The 20,778-nt window shown below is 36.3% G+C and overlaps 1 protein-coding gene across 2 annotated transcripts in view; it reads right to left on the minus strand.

Moving 5' to 3' along the window:
• The window catches only part of Ccdc175 (coiled-coil domain containing 175), a 72,752-nt gene that overhangs the window by 41,938 nt on the left and 10,036 nt on the right, over positions 1–20,778 (minus strand). For both annotated transcript variants that reach the window (XR_013438968.1, XM_005322889.4), the window contains 6 exons: positions 19,239–19,467; positions 15,232–15,354; positions 12,223–12,332; positions 10,442–10,523; positions 5,022–5,158; positions 3,663–3,773 (listed from right to left, as the gene is read on the minus strand). Coding sequence is in view for 1 of the 2 variants with exons in the window: in XM_005322889.4 (XP_005322946.4) it covers positions 3,663–3,773; positions 5,022–5,158; positions 10,442–10,523; positions 12,223–12,332; positions 15,232–15,354; positions 19,239–19,467 (792 nt within the window). In the remaining variant the exon portion in view is untranslated. The remainder of the gene's footprint in view (positions 1–3,662; positions 3,774–5,021; positions 5,159–10,441; positions 10,524–12,222; positions 12,333–15,231; positions 15,355–19,238; positions 19,468–20,778) is intronic.

Below are 20,778 nucleotides of genomic sequence, written 5' to 3' on the forward strand. Positions count from 1 at the left end.
CTAAAAAATACAATTAATAATTGAGACATAACAGACAGATATAGAATACTTCATCCATCACTGACTGAATACACTTTCTTCTCAGCACACATGGATCCTTCTCTAAAATAGACCATATTGTAGACCACAAAGCAACTCTTATAAATATTAAAAAAATAGAAAAAAGTACCTTGCATTCTATCAGATCATAATGGATTGAAATTAGAAACCAATGATAAAATTTAAAAAGAAGCTACTCTCTAACACCTAGATATGAAATAATATGCTACTCAATGACCAATAGATAGCAGAAGAAATCAGGGAATAAATTTTAAAAATACATAGAGATAAATGAGAAAATGACACAATATATAAAAATCTCTGGGACTAAGAGGAAAGTTCATTGCATTGAACTCATTCATCAAAAGAATAGAAATATGCCAAACAAATAACATTACATCTCAAAAGTCCTAGAAAAAGACAGGACATAATTAAAATGAGAGCTGAAATCAATGAGATTGAAACAATTAAAAAAATTTACAAAACAAAAAATTGGTTCTTTGAAAAAAATAAATTGATAAACCCTTAGCTAAGCTAACAAAGAGAAAGAAAACCCAAACTACTAAAATTCTTGATAAAACAGGAAATATCATGACAGATACTACTGAAGTACAGATGATAATCAAGAAACTATTTTGAAAATTTATACTTCAACAAAATAGAAAATCTTGAAGACATCAACAAATTTCTAAAGACACATGACTTACACAAATTGAATCAGAAGGACATACACAATTTAAACAGATCAATTTCAAACAATGAAATTGAAGATACCATCAAAAGCCTACCAAAAAGAAAAGCCCAGCCCAGGACCAGATAGATTTTCAGACAAGTTCTACTAGACCTGGAAAGAAGAACTAACATCAATAATGTTTAAAATACTCCATAAAATAGAAAAAGAAGAAACTCTTTCCAACTCATTCTATGAAGCTACTACCACCCTGATACTAAAACCAGACAAAGAAACATCAAGGAAAGAAAACTTCAGACCAATATCCCTGATGAACATAGATGCAAAGATTCTCAATAAAATTCTGGCAAATTTCATACAAAAGCATATTGAAAAGATAACACACCACAATCAAGTGGGGTTCATCTCAGAGATGCAAGGTTTGTTCAACATACAGACATCAATAAATGTAATTCATCACATCAATAGTCTTAAAGACAAGAATCATATGGTGATCTCAATAGATGCAGAAAAAGTATTTGACAAAATATTGCATCCATTCATGTTCAAAACACTAGAAAAATTAAGGATAGCAGGAATATACCACAACAAGGTAAAAGCTATAAATGTTAAACCCAAAGCCAACATCATTCTAAGTGGAGAAAAATTCAAAATTTTCCCTTTAAAAACTGGAACAAGACAAGGATGCCCTGTTTCATGACTTCTATTCAACACAGCCCTTGAAACTCTAGCCAAAACAATTAGACAGAAGAAAGAAATGAAAGGGACACTAATAGGAAAAGAAGAACTCAAACTACCCGTATTTGCTGATGACATGATTCTATATTTAGAAGAACCAAAAAATTCCACTAGAAAACTTCTATAACTTATAAAGTAGCAGGATATAAAATTAACACCAATAAATCAATTGTATTCCTATATATCTGCGATGAACCAAATGAAAGAGAGAAATAAGAAAAACTATCCCTTTCACAATAGCCTCAAAAAATTTTTGGGAATCAATCTAACAAAAGAGTTTGTTTAAGACCTCTACAGTGAAAACTACCAAACACTAAAGATAAAAATTGAAGAAGAACTTAGAAGATGGAAAGATCTCCTGTGCTCTTGGATAGGCAGAATTAATATTGTCAGTATGACCATACTACTAAAAGCACTATACAGATTTAATGAAATTTCTATTAAAAGTCCAATGACGTACTTCATAGAAATAGAAAAAGCAGTCATGAAATTCATTTAGAAAAATAAGAGATCCAGAATATCCAAAGCAATCTAAGGATTGCAAGAAAAGTGAAGCAGGAGGCATCACAATACCAGGCCTTAAATTATACTACAGAGCATTAGTAACAAAAATGGCATGGTATTGGCACCAAAACAGACATAAAGACCAATGGTACAGAATAGAAGACACAGAGGTAAACCCACATAAATACAGTTATCTCATACTAGACAAAGTGCCATAAACATACATTGGAGAAAATATAGTCTCTTTAACATATAAAGGGGAAACTGGAATCTATATGTATCAAAATGAAATTAAGCCCCACATCTCACACCATGCACAAACTCAACTAAAAGCAGATCAAGGACCTATGTATTAGAGCAGAGACCCTGCACCTACTAGAAGTAAATGTAGGCCCAACTTTCCATCATGTAGGCTTAGGAACTGAATTCTTCAACAGACTTCCTAAAGCACAAGAAGTAAAATCAAGAATCAATGAGTAGAATTTTATCAAACTAAAAAGCTTCTTCACAGCAAAGGAAACAATCAAGAATGTGCAGAGAGAACCTATGGAATGGGAGAAAATCTTTGCCACCTGCACCCCAGATAGAGCATTAATCTCCAGGATATATAAAGAACTCAAAAAATTAACACCCAAAAAAAAATAACCCAATCAATATATGGGCAAAAGAACTGAACAGGCACTTCAAGAAGAAATACAATCGATTGACAAATATATGAAAAAATGTTCAATGTTCTAGCAATTTGAAAAATGAAAATTAAAACTACACTGAGTAGTCACCTCACTCTAGTCAGAATGGCAATTATCAAGAATACAAGCAACAATACATGTTGATAAAGATGTGGGAAAAACGGTATGCTCAAACATTGCTGGTGGGACTGCAAATTGGTGCAACCTCTCTGGAAAGCAGTGTAGAGACTCCTCAGAAAACATAGAATGAAACCACCATTTTAACCCAGTTATACCACTTCTTGGTATATACCCAAAGGACTTAAAGTCAGCATACTATAGTGATGCAGCCACATCAATGTTTACAGCAGCTCATTCACAATAACTAAGCTATGGAACCAACCTAGGTACCCTTCAACAGATGAAAGGATAAAGAAAATGGGGTACATATACGGAATGGAATATTACTCAGCCATAAAACAGAATGAAATTTGGCATTTACCAGTAAATGGATGGAACTGGAAACTATCATGCTAAGTTAAATAAGCCAGTCCCCAAAAAGTAAAGTCCCAATGTTCTCTTTGATGTGCAAATGCTAACACACAATAATGGGGGGAAAGGGAAGAACAGAAGTTCATTGGATTAGAGTAAAGGGAATGAAGGGAAGAGAGAGGGACAGGAAATGGAAAGATAGTAGAATAAATCAGACATAACTTTTCTATGTTCATATATGAATGTATGAGCAATATAACTCCAGATCATATAAAATCACAAGAATTAGAAGTTATACTCCATGTATGTATAATATGTCAAAATATACTCTGTCATGTATTTTTAAAAAGAACAAATTTAAAAATTCTAAAAGATTCAATGGCAATGACTTTCTTAGCTGTGAAACAGCTAATTATAAACTTATTTTTTATATTATATTAGAAATTAACATAGACTTATTGTTACCATTTATTAAGAAATAAATGCAAGATAAAAGTAAAGACTGAAAATTTCAAAGGCAAAATACTTACTGATAAAGCTTTTTAAGAGTAACAAGTCCTTCTTCCATATGTTGGATGTCTATTTTTCTTTGTGACAGGAAGTTTTCTTTCTTAGTAGTGAAGGCCATTTGTTTGCGGTATCTACCATGAAAAAAGATAGCTGTGCTGAAGGTCTGAAATTATATACATATATATATATATATCCTTTTTTTGTGTGTGGGTACCTGAGATTGAATCCAGAGACTTGTACTTGATAGGCAAGAAAAAAATCATTTTTAATCCCCAAATACATTTGTGTTGTTTAAGCAGCCTGGGCTAAGACAAAAAACCACGATGCTATCAAACTTTCTAGTTTCATGGCTGTCACCAGCATGTTTGTGTTTCTAACAAACACGCTTTGGATTGATCTGGGTGAGGTTTCTGCTTGAAGAATACCAGCATTGTTCTAAGCATGCTGTGCAATTGGATGACATAAAATGATGGTGACAACTCTCTGTAGCTTAAATACTACAAAACAATGAGCATAAACTCACTTGAGTGGGTCTGGTCACTGTAAATACACTTCCATGAGATTGAACGTTGAGTGTAGTAATGGACTCACTCACATAGTTTCATGGTTGCAAGATTTTACTCTGCAATATTCTTGAAGAAAACACTGGGGAATGCCCACTACCTTCAAAGCAATGTATGAGGTCCCAAGCATAACAGCACCGAATAAGGAGAGTGACTGCCCTGATCTCCTGGTAGTCCAGTGGGACAAAAGAATTTATACCCAGTTGCCTACAGTGGCATCCGAGGAATGCTTCAGAAGGATCATTCTGGTGAAAAGGAGGCAGACAAGTTAGTGGTTGTAAACCAGAAGATGGGGGGAACTTTTGAGAGGAAAGCCAAAACAGAGCCTGAAAGAGGTAGAAAGAATAAAATTGGAGAGAAGTTTAGGCTATATTTAAGAAATATTTTAGAGGTGACATTAACAAGACTTGGTGACCAAAAGGAGACCAATAGGGGATTTCGTTGAATAATTTTCTAGTCTCTGGGGTTAGGTTGTGTCAACGACAATCTGAGAAAGGGAATACACATGTGGAGCCAGCTTTTAACGAAGGTAGATAACATAATTTCTCTGGATAGTCTTATAGGGTAAGAGCATAATGATTCTTTAAAAAAACATGTTTTAGAAATGGAAAAATGTGTATTTTAAAATAGATTGATCTAATCCAAATAAGGAAAGCATTACATAGCACTATAGGGGCAGATTAGAAGTGTGTTTATTTATTCCCGGGTTAAGAATAGTTCATTGTTGTCAATAGATTTTTAAAACTAGGATGAGCGCTGCAAGACAAGCATCCCATAATTATGGCACACTGATTCACACGGGGCTTAGAAACATACTCCTCATAGATGATCTGTTTATGCGTAAAAACGTTATTCTCCTCTCTGGAGACAATCTTATATTCTCTCATTAAATCATACAGTTTCGCTCGTAGCTCTTTGTTCTCTGTTTGAAACTGGTGCAGTTGATCAGCCAGCTAGAGAAAAACAAAGGAATTGTATGAGAAGACTTGCTTCATGGTTCCTTGGAGGGGTTCCACATTAGATGAGCAATTCTCTAGAGTACTGAGTATATTGCTTAGCATGCATCAGATAGGCCACAATTGTTGAATGATTTATTTCTATAGCAAATAGGCAATTGTACCTTTGGGAGCCTCTTCTATAAATTATGTCAAAAGTATAGAAAGACAAAACATTGATGTAAAACCATAGGGTAAAAATCCACATTGAAATAGGAAATGATATTAATAAACTGTGATCATTCAGCCACATTTGTGTGTCCTTTTTATAGAATATTAACAATGCCAGGGAAAAGAAAACTTCCATAGAAATTCTTGCTCAAAATGGCTTTAACTAGATAAGATGCTTGCTTCTTGTGAAGTACAGTCAGCCACCTGTACCTGTGGGTTCTGCATTTGTGGATTCAATCAACTGCAGATGGAACATATTTGGAAAAAAATTCCAGAAAAATCCCCAAAAGAAAAACTTGAATTTGTCATACACTGAGTACTGGAGTAGAAGGAATACACATGAGTGAAGTGATGGTAGGCATTGTATAAATGATTAAATATCATCTAGAGTTATTTTAAGGCGTATAAGAGGATATTGATAGATTATATGCACATACTGTGTCATTTTATATAAAGGACTTGAGCATGGTCTGATTCTGGTATCTGCAAGGGTGTCTTGTGAACAATCCCCTGCAGATACCAATGTCTGACAATATTTCTATTGGAAGATGCCCCCCACTCCAAAAAAAAAAAAAAGTAGAACCCTTCAGTGTTTTGCATGAAGTAAGAATCTTGTTCTTGGAATTCTATTGGATTGCTTCAAATATGGTAAGAAAGTTAGGTTTGGTAGGCATGGTGGGTAGTTCAAAATAACCTTCTGGCTGAGGACCACTAAAATAGTTGGATGAGAACAATCTCCTTGAAAGTACTAAAGAACAAATAAAGTAATGAGGAATGAGTATGTCTAACTCTTGGACAAAGGAATTAGGCTGACACTCAAAACTACTCCTGCCCTGAGGACATTTACCAATATGGAAGAAACCACTTGGAAACTGAGACTTGGCTTTCTTGCATGGTAAGGAGATAAATACCAACACAGACAGCTCATCCTGATGTTGAGTCTGGATTAACCTCTCACCACTGTGATTTGGGACCCCAAAGAGCTTCAGTAGGAAAATTTAAGGTGGATTAAGGTAGTATGGGACTAGTAACTCTTCACATATTTGACAAAAAGTGAATACATATTAGTTCCCAAGGAAGATATCATCATCTTAGGCTTTGAATTGTTTTTGTGAACATTTTAAAAAATACCATCTCTAGCATACAGTTTCTCACCAGCAATAAAAAGAAATAAGACAGCATGAACAAAATTTGTAGAAATAAGAGACTACAGGAAAAGCCTATAGACACACACAGACATTGATGATTAGAATTATCAAACCCTGAACTCTAAAAGTACTATGCTTATTATGTGCAAAGAAATATTAGACATGTTTCAAAATTATGGCTGGAAATTAGAAACAGCAGAGTAAGATAGAATATTTGAACAGATACTAAATAATTACCAGTTGAAAAATACAATAATTAAAATTGGGAACTCAAATAAGACTCATCTTTCTAGAAAGCTGCAACATGGAGACAGAGAAGAAGGTGAGATAGAGGATACATGGATTAGAATAAATAATTGTATACACAGAATTAGAGGCTCAGAAGTAGAAGAGAGAGAATAGTACAAAGAAATATTTGATAAATAATGGGCTACAATTTTGCAGAACTTATGAGATATAGAAATTCTCATATTTAAGAAACCAAATACATCTCAAGGAGGATAAAAAAAAATTTGGACACATCATGGTAACCCAAACAATTAAGGCAAAGCAAACAAAGAAGACTTAAACTAGACATACACCACATTCATAAATTAGAAGCCTCAATATTGTAAAGATGTGAAATCCTTTTCAGATTGATTTATAGATTTAACACAATACCAATCAAAGTCCAAATGAATCTCTTGGCAGAACTTGACAAACTGAGAGAGATTCAAAGAACTAACAAGAGCTGAAGCTATCTTGAAGAATAAAGTTGAAGGAGTTGTATGACTAGCTATAAAGATTTCTTTGCTAATTAAAAAAATATTGTTCTCTGAGAGATAAACTAGTCCAGATAAACAGGACAGAAAGTCTAATATCCACACAGATATTTATGATATATTTATACTTGATTTACATTGATAAATCAACACTCTACACTTGATTTATGATGATAGTGCAATGGCAATATAGCAGAGAAAAGATGACCTTTTTCTTTAAATGGTGTTGGTTAATTAGCCAATCTTAGAAATATGAATCTTGACCATTATCTCATAAAACACACGCACATACACACACACATACACACACATACACACACTCCAAATGGCTTGCAGTCTTAAATGTGAAAGGCCTAGAAGATAATGGAAAAGAAACCCTTATGACACAGAACACAAAAAGCTTTGACCAAAAAGAAAAATATTGATAAACTGATGTTATCAATATTTAACATGTTCAATATTAATAGATTACATTCATTAAAAGATATATCTATGCATAAATAATGTGGTGCATTTAATAATTTATACACAATAGCCAAGTATGGAATTAACCTAAGTGTCCACCAATGGATGAACGAATAACCAAAAAACACAGTATATACACACAATGAAAAACTACTCAACCTTGAAAAAAGAATGGCAACCCACTATTTGCAACAACTTGGATGAGGACATTATGTTAAGTAAAACAGTCCAGGCACAGAAAGATAAATGTTCTATGATTTCATTTATATGAGTAATCTAAAAAGTGCTAAACTCATAGAATAGAGAGCAGAGTGCTGGTACACAGGGGCTGGTAGGGGAATAGCAGGGGATTGGGGAGATGTTGGGGGGGAAATTAAAGATATAACAGAGTTTAATTCCATCTTTGAATTCCATCTCAGCTTTTTTGCTGCTGTGACTCAAAGACCCAAAAAGAACAATTTTGAGGAAAAGTTTATTTGGAGGCTCATGGTTTCAGAGTTCTGAGTCCATTAGACAGCAGGCTGCTTTCCTTAGGGCTCGAGGTGGGGCTGAACATCATGGTGGAAGAGTGTGATAGATGGAGGCAGCTCACATGATGATCAGAAAGCAGAAAAAGAGAGACTCCACTTGCCAGATACAAAATATATACTCCAAAGGCATGTCTCCCTGACCCACGGCCTGTAGCCACATCATACCAGCCTTCGGTTACCATTCAGTCAACCCCTATCCGGGGGTTAATTCAATGACTGGGTTAAGAGTTTCATAATCCAATCATTTCAAAACTAAGCTTTCTTGCATTGTCTCCCACATGAGCTTTTGGGGAACACCTCACATCCAAACCATAACATTGAACTTGCCTCCAATAACTCATGAGAATTATGAATGCCACTAAGCGCCTACAGTATCTATTTGAGTAGAAATACTAAGTGGGTCAGAGCCCTGCTCTTTGAAGTGATCACTTACTTGTAACCATGGAATTTGTTTGAGGAATATGGATTGAAAGGAAAACCCCTATATTTGTCCCTTTGACCAGGTGAGCTATTCCAGTTTGGCGGTCCTAGATTGTTTAGACAATCATGAAGCCTGAAAAATATGGAATTATTGTCTGAAGGTTGTCTAACAACTCCTACAACAGGGAATAAGTGGAAAAAAATCTTTTGATCATAAAACAAAAGACAACTTCAAAACCAACCAACCAACCAGCCTTTACTGGTTTCTAGAATCCAGAGAAGGGCTATCCCAGAGGAAACCTCTAGTTTTATGCTGATTTTTTCACAAAACCACAAATTGAAAAGTATTTAACTGGTACGCATCATTTTTCTGGGAGAGTTCCTGTGATGTTCCTTCTGGGGCACGGATACAGGCCTTGGACGGAGAGAGATGCTTTTTAACAGGGAGAAGAATTTGAATGTGTGATGGTCATGCGTCCTAGAACAAGAGGTGGATGAAGAACTAGAAGTCAAAGAAAAGGCAGTGAACAAAAAAGATTTTGTGCTTTGCAGTGGAATTCTTTCCCATGACTACTAAAATTTCCAACAAAGATTGTAGTAGATCATGAAATCAGTGTTATTCAATTTGTTTTAGAATGTAGTAAAAGGAATGGATTTTACATCTAGCTGATTTGATACAAAACATGATAGAGGATGCAGATAGAGGGTACTGACACTATAAAGCCTGGTCTATGGTAATTAACTATGTGCATTGGTTGGGGGAGGAGATTTCACACATTCATTTACTGTGAGGAACAAAAAGAATTTCAGTTATCTCTGGTGTGAGTGTATATTTGTGTATATACATAAATAAATGGGGTCATATAATACTCTCTTACAATGACTTCATAACTTGATAACATATTAACAATATTCATACTTATTTAACTAAGCTCTTTTTGTTGGATTTTAATTAAATCTTTCCTCCTCTTATTTCACTATCCTAATGAATGCTTCACGAAATATCTTGTGGCTGTCTTGGTTTACATTGTTGGCTATTTACTTATAAAATTTCTTTTAACCTAAGTTGAAAAAATGTCTAGAAAAATTTTAAACATTTCCAAAAAAAACAATAAAAGAAAAAAATAAAAAAAGAAAAATAAAAAGAAAGAAGCAAAACAAAATAAAATTCTAGAGAATTCTCCTTAGGGAATTAAATCTGACTCAAGTACTTCCAAATAATACTAATATGTTTAATTATTTTGTAATTGTAGATGGACAGCATGCCTTTATTTTATTTGTTTATTTTTATGTGGTGCTGAGGATGGAACCCAGTGCCTCACACATACTAGGCAAGTGCTCTACCACTAAGCTACAGCCTCAGCCCACCAAATAATACTAATATTATTAAGTGAAAATTAGGTTGCTATACTTCACAGATTACCAAACAACATCAAGAATATCATGATTTCTCTAAATAATTCATATGAAAAATGTCTACTAATCAGATAGTCCTATTATAACCACACAAAAAGTAACCTAAAAACAATTCATCTTTACATGGACAATCTTTGCTTTTTCGTGTATTTAAGATATTTTGGGAGCAGATAAAAATCTTTAAATCAGTCACTGTGCATGATCATGATTATTATTAGTCAACAAAAATTTCTACTTTTGAAAAAATGATATATTTTAACACCTATTTAAACACCAAATAAATATAAAATCTAATTATATCTAAAAGGCATATCACTCTTGTCTTCCTACCTCTTTTATCTTACTCAGGTATTCATTTTTTTCAATAACGGATGTATCATCCAGTTTGCTCTGATGAGTCGTAAAGAACTGCCTATGAACAAAGAAAGCTGAACAGATTCATGACAGAACATATTTTGCAGCAAAAGATACATGTACTTATAGCATGGAAACTTCTAGTCAGTTCCCAGATCTCTATACAATCTATTTATATATATAAAAAAAATTTTCTTGCTTTTCAATTAGTGAACCAATACTTTAGTTATTTATTATTTCACTTAAGAAACAATTTGGGGGTGAGAGGTACCTGGGATTGAACTCAGGGGCCCTCAGCCACTGACCCACATTCTCAGCCCTATTTTGTATTTTATTTAGAGACAGGGTTTCACAGAGTTGCTTAACACCTCACTTTGGCTGAGGCTGCCTTTGAACTCACAATCCTCCTGCCTCAGCCTCCCGAGCCGCTAGGATTACAGGCATGTGCCACCATGCTTGGCCACAAGAAACAATTCTTGAACACCCACACTCTGCTAGATTTGTTCAGGGTGCTTAGAGATACCATATATCCAAAGTTCCTAATCTTCTACAAATTACATTCTGGTGGAGTAGTCAGAACAGATGTAAGCTACCAAGAAAATATTAATAGCTTTCAGTTAATGTTAATGCTCCAAAGAACACTTAGTAGGGTACAGTGTAGTGAGATCCTGAGAGCAAGAATGCTGCTTTGGACAGAACATTAGGGAAGACCTCTTTGAGTGATAAGAGCCAGTCATGTAAAGATCTAAAGGAGGACACTGAAAGGCAGAAGAAACAGCAAGGGTTAAGACCCAGAGACAAGAAAAAGCTTGGTGTATTCAATGAAGGGGTATGATTAGGCTAGAAATGATAGACTAGAACATGCAGGATTTTGAGGGCAAAGTAAGAGTTCAGATTTTATTTTACTTCTTTTATTGTATTATGGTACTGGGGATCATACCCATGGTAGGCAAGCACTCTACCACTGTATTTTCTCAGTAGGTTCTGAAAACCCCCCTTGACTAAGAATACTTACCACAACCCACAGGAGAGTTATAGCCTTATGGCATGTCCTACTAGTGACTTTCCCCAGAGGAATTTTTGTTTGTAAGGAGGAGTCAACAGCTAAAGTGAGGATAACAATTTCAAAGAGTCCAACCCCTCCCCCCACTTTTCCAAGGTGACTGTGTCATTCTTAGTCTTCTCTCTTCATCATTGGAAAGAATGGCTTATTTCAAAATGAAGAGCTGATTCTTTAAAGCTATCACACAAATTTGAGTAAACTAAGAGAATAGAATATCCATCTAATATTAAAGACATTCATAAAATATGAAAGTACCATATTAACTGCTATAGTTGTTTGGATTTTGAATATTTCTCAGAGGCCCATATGTTAAAAGCTTGGTCTCCGAAGTGGTGCTATTAGGATGTAGTCTGCCCTTGAAAAAGGAGGACCTGGTGGGTAGTATTTAGGACACTGGGGACATATCTTAAGGGGACTGTCAGACTTCAGGGTCGTCCTCTTCTCCTTCTTTGCTTCCTGACTACCAGGTAAGTAGTTTTTCTCTGTCATGTGTTCCCACCAAGCTGTGCTAGCACCCTTGCCGTGGGCACAAAGCAATGGGACCAAATGTTCATAGATTAGAAACTTTAAAATTGTGTGCCAAAACAAATATTTTCTTTTTACAAGCTGATTATCTCAGGTAATTTGTTATAGTAATGAAAAGTTGATTAACAATATTATAAATACTTCAGTAAAAGTAAAGTATCACACTTACGTTTTATTCTCCAGAATCTTACAGACTTTCTTCATCCCTTCCAACTCTTTTCCCCAGTGCTTTATTGAGCCATGTAGCTGTGCTATCTCTAAATTGTGATCACTAAGAGCCTATTGAAAATTCAACAAAAAATATGACATTCAATCATGACCAATTTTGATAACACAATAACAGTTTGATTACACTAAATATTCATGAATAACTCATTCAACTCTTACACCGGTACCATCGTTTAGTTAAAAAAAAGGCGATATTTATAATTGTTTCTTCATAAAATAAACTGGGTCAAAAATAATTTTGAAATCATCAAAAAACCCAACATGTGAAGGGGGGAAGACAATAATAGCAGAAAGAATGTGAAAATTATACTTAAAAAATTTTAAGACAAGAATTTATTTTGTTACCATTTTTAAAAAGTCAAATAAATCAACAGCATCATAATCATATTCAAAGAATTATCCCAGAACACTAAAAATATTGTTTTTAAAAGCCATAACAAATTAGGTCTTTTGTTTTGATAGTTATGTTTATTCCAAAAATAATTTTAAAAATATTTTATCAGTATTCAGAAAATAGAACAAATGGATACTATGAAAAAATGTTAACATGACTTAAAATAAGGGAAAAAAAATCAGTAGAGAAAATCCATAGTGAAATCATTATTTTTGCAGTGTAGTTTTGGTATAAAGAGAAGGGAATTCAAAGTTATTGAGTCTTAGTTTTATTTTCCACCTGTGAGGGAGCATAGAGCTAAGGAAAGGATGCACAATTGCTCTTCCCTCTGACATAGAGTTACCTGGATGGAATATTTAGGCCATTTAATCCTGGACATCAATGTGGGGTCAAAAAAAATCCTGTAGGGAGCATGTCATGTGAGATAGGTACTATATGAATGATACTCAAAATGTTTTGTTCTTTGTTTTCTCTAGAGCACCCAGATGGCTAAACATCTGGGCTGTAGCTAGTTCCCAAGTTATCAGAGGTCCAATATTCTAGAACTATCACCAAAATTTGCAGAGTGATGAAAGATTGGCGATCAATCATTGGATTTAGGGCTACGGGCTGAAGTCCTGTTGTTACCTCTACCCCTCAGTTATCCCTCCCCTGAACAAGTAGATTGCCTTGAAAATTGCACCCAGTTATTCTTTTCTGTCAACATCACATTAGTTTTGACCTGGTTGCAAATACTTGAAGGCTAAAGGTACCACATGAAGGTTCGTCTGAAATTCCCTGTGGTCTCAATCTATAGCTAAACTGCTAACTTCTAATATCAACCAACAACAGCCATAAACTTTACCAAATACAAAGCACTGGGCTAAAAGCCCGATAGGCATTACTTGGTTTAATCTCCACAAAAAAAAATATTTGCAATAGGCAATATTATTACCTTCTATTTCATTATTACCCTCTATTTCTACCCCAGGTTGGTAGATCCAAGATTTGAACCCAAGTCTGTGTGACACTCAGGTTTGTGCTTCAAGCACTATTCTGTGCTAATGTGAGTTGAGAAGGGCAGGCTGAATGTGGGAGGTGGACAAGGACCTGGGGATGCGTTTATAGCATATTAGAAATGGTCTTAGAGATCTTTAAATATAGTTAAGAAACATACACCTGATTTTCCCAAACTAGGTTGGTGGGATGCTTGTTTAATTTCTGAGGCTGAAACTGGAAATATGAGCTTGGACATGCAGGTGAATTACATTTTGTATAACCTCTCTGTTCTCCCTTAAGCATGATCTGACATGTGCACTTTACTATGTTGAAATCTAAAAAAAAGGCAATGATCTTTTTAAATGATCATTTCATATTGTGAATAAATGTTAGCTTTTATTCGTATTCTGTAATTGAGTATCTTAACATGTATGCTATTAAAATAAGCAGAACCACCCCCTATAAAGTATAATTGAAATAACAGTGCATTTGGGTAGAAAATGTGACATTTCCATATTACTATTCCATCAGTATGGCTATGCGTGTGATTTCAATACACAAAGATTCATTCATTCAAAGTAATCATGATGGAAGATTAACGGGTATTTCTGATTTAAATGACATAAAGTCATATTAATATTAACCACCTCAATTACAGTCACCTCCATAAGTTTTGATTTTTCTCATCTTTAAATTATGAATAATTCTAACAGCTGGGCATGGTGGCACATGCCTGTAATCTCAGCACCTTGGGAGGCTGAGATAGGAGAATCATGAGTTCAAAGCCTCAGCAAAAGTGAGGCACTAAGCATGAGACCCTGTCTCTAAATAAAATACAAAATAGGGCTAAGGATGTGGCTCAGTTGCTGAGTGCCCCTGAGTTCAATCCCTGGTACCAAAAAGAGAGAGAGAGGGAGGGAGGGAGAGAGGGAGAGAGAGAGAGAGAGAGAGAGAGAGAGAGAGAGAGAGAGAGAGAGAGAGAGAGAGAGAATAATTATAACAAAGTACAAATCACAGTACTGATTCTCAATAAATAATTTTTTAAATAGAGATGTAGAGTTGTGAAGTATTTTCTAATTCAAATAGACAAATAGTTTCCTTTCTAAATTAATGTTATTATGCCCAATATTAACTGAGAACTTAAATTCTGTTCTTTTATCCCACATTCAGAATTAAGGAATCAGCCCAAGGTTTTTCATTTTGTTCTGTAAATAAAGCAATCTCATGGAAATGTTCTCTCTCTCTCTCTCTCTCTCTCTCTCTCTCTCTCTCTCTCTCTCTGTGTGTGTGTGTGTTTCTCAATATATTTGGTTGGTTTTATATGTGTTTTTTGATCAACATTTTCACTGTACTTTGGTTCATCCAATGCAATTTGTACCTCAGATATATCAAATTTCTTGCTTCCACTACATTCTCTTTGGGACAAGAAGAAAACACAATCATATCATAACACTTTGAAGAAAGTTAAAGAATTGAAAGAAAGCATGCTGAAAGCATTCTCCCAGAAGACATGAAGATGAATTAAAATCAATTAGCTTTTTTTTAGGCTTGAGAAAAACACAGTTTATTCTTTCTTACCGCTGAGGTGGTAATAACTGCTTCTTTCATTTTTGACACTTCCTCTAGTAATTTATCCAATTCTTTCTTCTTTTTAAAAGTCTCTATTTTCTTAAGCTCATATATCTTTTTAAATTCACTTATCTATAATGACAGAACAAACTAATTTAAAAGCCTAAGTAGCACAACAAAGTTTAGAAAACTTTTTTAATTTATCAACTTAATTCACAATCTAAGTATACCATATTCAATCTAAGTATTCCAACAAGTAAAGTAAAATAATATAAAACAAAATCAGGGTTTGCTTATTTTGCAGTATCACAGGGACCAGTGAACTATATGAGTCAAACTATAATTATAAAATATTGAAACAGTAAATCTAAAAGATAAATAATAGCAATGATCATTAATAACAAGTTATAAAAGCAATATTTGCCCTTGTAGTGATTTGCTAGTAAAAACCACAGCAATGGTTACCTGATTTATAGCATGCTCAGCAGACATGGAGAGATGAGGAAGGGGAGGAATGAAGAATTGCCAGGAACTTAAAAGTTACATTACTTCATGGGAAATAAACTAACTAAAGACAGAATAAACAAAATCATTGAAGACAGGTTATCTTACAATCCCAAGCAACTTCTTGCTGTTTCACCAAGATCAAAGATAATATGATCACTTGTGAGACCCTAATGAAGTGAATCCCCCTCTTATCAAAATCAAACACGTTTATCTACAAAATTGATGATGACGAGTTAAGTGGGAAGGTCTAAGAAATCATTTCAACTCTGTATTAAAGAACTATGAGGACATATGTCTGGGTGGCTCTCCATTAGAGTCACCAGCTACTTCACCCCAAGCACTAACCTTGAATGACTATCATCAATTCTTTCTACACAGAAGTACAGATGCATATGAATGAAACCTGGCGATTAAGAAGTTTTATTGAAAACGAGAAATCCGCATTTATGCTTAGACTTAATTCTCCCCCCCCCCAAGATATTACAATTATAGAAAACAGTATTTTGTGTTGGGAGAGATCTTATGGGCTTAGAGATATTCTGACATCTGTAATAGGTTTTCCTTTCTCACACTAAGTAAGGTAATTAACAGGTGTGACCATGGCCTGTCATGTGTCTTAGCACATGGCACTCCCTCAGGATCTGCTGTGATTCCAGGGCTGGACACCATCTGCACCTGGCCTATGAAACACAGGAGAGAAAAGCTTATGCTTGGGGAAAGGTTTTCCTCTTTCCATTTGAATAAGGAAGCATAAGGTCCAGTTATCACTGGCAGGTTTCTAATGACCCTGAGCAAAACAAGCCTGGGGATGAGAGGAGATGTCCCACCTTGAGAATTCCTATAGTAAGGACAAAATAAACGACCTTACTGTTGGAGCCAGCTTCAGCCCAGGGCCTTGCTGTTGCATCTGAATGCATCTTAACTGGTGTCCTTTCCCAGGAAGACAGACCTGGGGAGGCTACTTGTGGGCCAAATCCAGCCACCGCCTGTCCATGCAACACTGCTTTCATTTATTTAGGTATTATTTATGTCTACTTTTGTGACAAAATGGCAGAGTTGAGCAGCTGTGCCAGAGACTGTATGGTTTTAAGTATTTACTATCTGGCCTTTTTTAGAAAAAGTTTGTAGACCATTGAGACAGACTCTTCATATAGCAATACTGAAGAGGAACCTATAATGTTTGCAAATTTCCTATATGAAGCTTTCTGAGCTTCTTTTCTTAGGTTTTAATTTTCATATTAAAGAATAGAAAGGGGATCCATCCCTGTCGGGCTTAAATAAAGTGTGAAATCCATTTTTTCAACAAAGCAGTGTAGCCATGTCTTCCACATGTGAGGTGTGCAGGCCCTGTTCCTGATGCCCGCCTGCAGTAGTGGATATAACAAATTCCTCCCTTCTGGTGGGCAAAGATCAGATTCCATGCCTCCCCTTAACCCCAACCCACTGTTGTGGTTCCAGGAGAAGTGAAAAAAGGAAACAGGGTTCCCCCACCCTTCCAGCACCATGGGGGTCCTTATCTGGTTAGGCCCACTTGGACACCCTGCTCTGCCCCTGTAATGTGGTGATCAGAACCAGTATGGGGGTGTCTGGGCTACAGAGAGGGAACAAAACCCTGCTCAGGGTTTTGAAACAGTGGAGGGAGTGCAAATGCCTCTCAGGGTTGTCATGGGAAGGGAATGAAAACAGGATAACCCCTTTTCATCCTTATTGTCCTAAAATTTGCATTTTGTTGTTATAGCAATAAATTCAAGTAAAGTTTTTAGACACACATTTCAGTGGATTCAAGCAATGCAGCCCAGGCTTACAGCTGGTTTCAACCCAGAAAAGGATCCAGAGAGTTTGGCTTTTAAAATTCTGTCTGGTGGCTATAGACTGTCCAAGAGACTCTGCTATGGTCTGAATATGGTCCCCAAAATTCATATGTTGAAACTTAATTTCCACTGTGGTAGTACTAACAGGTGGGGCAAGAGTTGACTAAGTCATGCCGGTCGAAAGCTCCTGGTTGGGACTCAGGGCCTTATAAAAGGGCTGCAAGGAATTAGCTAAGCCCTGTCTTGCCTTCTGCCATGTGAGGACACAATATTCACCCCCTCTGGAAGATGCAGTGTTTGAGGTGACAAATTGGAAACAGAGATTGGTCCCTCAGCAGACACTGAACTCACTGGTGTCATGATCTGGGATTTCCAGCCACCAAAACTGGGAGAAATAAATTCCTATTATTTGTAAATTATCCAGTTTCAGGCATTTTGTTATAGCAGCACAAACAGACCAAGATGGGCTCCTTGATAGCTCTTTTACAAAAATGCCAGTTACAACAAACAGTGGTGCTGAGCTCTCTATTCTCAGGAATACATGGTTTTAGGGTAAAACTATTTCTGAAGAATTGACATTTTTTAAGGATCAAGAAGCTCAGACCTAGGGCTGGGGATATAGCTCAGTTTGTGGAGGCTTGCCTCACATGAACAAGGCCCTGCGTTTAATCACCAGCACCACAAACAACAACAACTAAACACAAAACAACAACAACAAAAACCCACCTCACACCTGATTTCCAATGGTCACTGCCAGATTTTATTTCTTTAAATTTTAATTAAGACTCAAGAAAAACAATTTAATTAACCAAGTTTCTTTCCTTCCTTCTCTTCCCTTCTTTCCATCCTCCTTCCCTCTCCCTCTCCCTTCCTATTTAAGATAGTAGTGCTGGCCAGCCCAAGTCTGATTTGCTGCATTTATAAACCAAGGTTATGCCAATTGCTATCTTGGAAAGAGCAGCATCAGGAGCTGCACAGCAATCCTCATCATGCACCCAGCTTGCCGAGGGAGGGTGAAGACTGCTGCTGGGTACACCTAATATGGAGACAGTCCTGCCTCTTCTGGAGTAACCAGAAGTACTGCAAAAGAAATTTCACAGATGAAATAATCGTAAACCATTTGAAGGTAAATTTCAATTAACACAGCATAGCAGATGCATAGCCTTTTGGGGGGCAGTAAAAGATGAAGTAGCTTTGCCAGCCCTACCCTTACATGCTGGCCTCAGAACACTGTTGGATCTTTAGGCCCTTGGATCTGGACAGCTCCTCTGCAGGGCCACTGATCTTTCAGGTTCATCCAGCAGAAGTGGCAGGCATGAACAGGTGTTCTGTTTGAATAAGCTGGCCCTGTCCACACAGAAACAGTCCCAGGACTGCCAAAGGCAACGAGATAACATGGTGGCAATTCCCTCTTCCCTCTATGGCTGCATATATGGCTTATAGGCAAGGGCCACTATGAGGTTACAAATCCTGCCTCTTATATTCTTTCCCATTAATTGAGATGCTGGGATATAATCAAGTGTCTTTTCCATAAGACTCCAAATGTGTGAGATTTCCACCCTATTCCTGTCCCAATGTTCACAGAAGACACCATAAAGAGCATTTGCTAGCCTTGAAGATGATTATTTTCCATTTCTGCCTTAGATTCTAAATCATTCTGTATCTAAAACAAAACAAAACAAAAAACACTCCACTTACTTCTGCAGCCAATTGCTGTTTTCTTATCAAATACTCTTCTTTATCTTTTGACATCAACTCCTCTGTCTCTTGCAGATGTACTTTATGCAATTCTGTTTCTTTTCTATCCTCTTTTATTTTGGTACAGATATCATTTATGTTAACTGTGGTAGTGGCTTTTTGTTCCATCAGCTGGTTGAGTGCTAGGACAATCTCTGTATGCCGCTTCGACATCTCTTCTTGCTTTTCACTAGGGAAGAAAGAATCCTTCCCAGCATAAAAAGGAGGGCACTTAGAAAAGAAATTTAAAGAGTGTTTGATGAGATGAACCCTTGTGAAGAGGAAAAATGTAATGGATGCTTATTTTCTAGCTGTGTTTGTGATTATCTTAATTTAGTTGATACAAGGACAAAAGGAAACACAAAACAAATGTCAACCTAGCAATTGTCCACCTGCTGCAAGAGTGTCATATGGGTTCACTTTACCCCATCGATTGCCATGTAGTAACTACAGGATATTTTGGATTAAAATATAAAGTGATTCAAAGGTAGTTTTGAACAGGTGAATGGGATCTGGCCAGATGAATGTTTTTATACGCATTGGTCTTAATCAATCAACCTCAGATATGTCATTAAGCAAAAAAAAAAAAGATAACCATCCCATCATATCTCCAAGACACTCTGAGGTAGGCCCAAGAGAAAGATAGTCTTCCTCTGAACAAAAACTATAGAGGAAGGAGGCAGAGTCCATCTTTACTGTCTCAAAGATGCCTGAGACCTCAGTCCAACCTTCCTTCCATCTCTGTCAGGTCTGAGGACCAAGGGAGTCTTCAACCTCACATGCTGGCCTCCTCCATCCACAGGAGACCTTATGTCAGGAAAAACATCTGACAGTAAAAGATCTGAAAAGGGGATCACTAGTTCATTTCTCTAGCTTACTTTTTAAAAACTCCTGGAACATAAAGACCTTTTACTTTTTCCAGTCCCTGAGGTTAAGGACTTTAACTCGGGGCGGGGCAGTGGTGGTGTTTGAAGCCTCAGGAAAATGGAAGCAGGCTGTTGGGGCTGTTGATAAATTTATTTTTTATAGAAGTCAAACTCTACAGAAATGCAATAAAAAGAAGCCTAGGAAAGAGGCTCCACGAGGAGGTCAGATAGTAGAGGCTTTGTGGGTCTAGCCCAGGAAGCCTCCTAGAAATGGATCAGCCCCAGAATTGAGAAGCCTCACGAAAGCAAAGCAAGTTAAAAAACAAACGACAACAACAACAACAACAACAAACCTAACTAGGTGGGTTGTGGTGTGTTGAGAAGAGAGCACTCACAAAACAGAACCTGGGACCTAACAAAACCACATCCAAACAGCTGCCTTTTTCCCCAGCTTTTCAGGACCATCTGAGAAAGGAGATATGCTTATCACCTTTCAGAGCTTGTGGGAACCTTGAGATGCATCTTTCTTTTGAAAAGTAGATGCCTCAAGTGATTGTAGCAACTTCCTTCTCTGTAATTGGCCTTTCCATAAAGATTTGGCTACAGCAATGACTCTCCAAGTGTGGTTAGGATCA

This window comes from Ictidomys tridecemlineatus, chromosome 5 (assembly GCF_052094955.1).
Source record: "Ictidomys tridecemlineatus isolate mIctTri1 chromosome 5, mIctTri1.hap1, whole genome shotgun sequence".
Taxonomy (NCBI): domain Eukaryota; kingdom Metazoa; phylum Chordata; class Mammalia; order Rodentia; family Sciuridae; genus Ictidomys; species Ictidomys tridecemlineatus.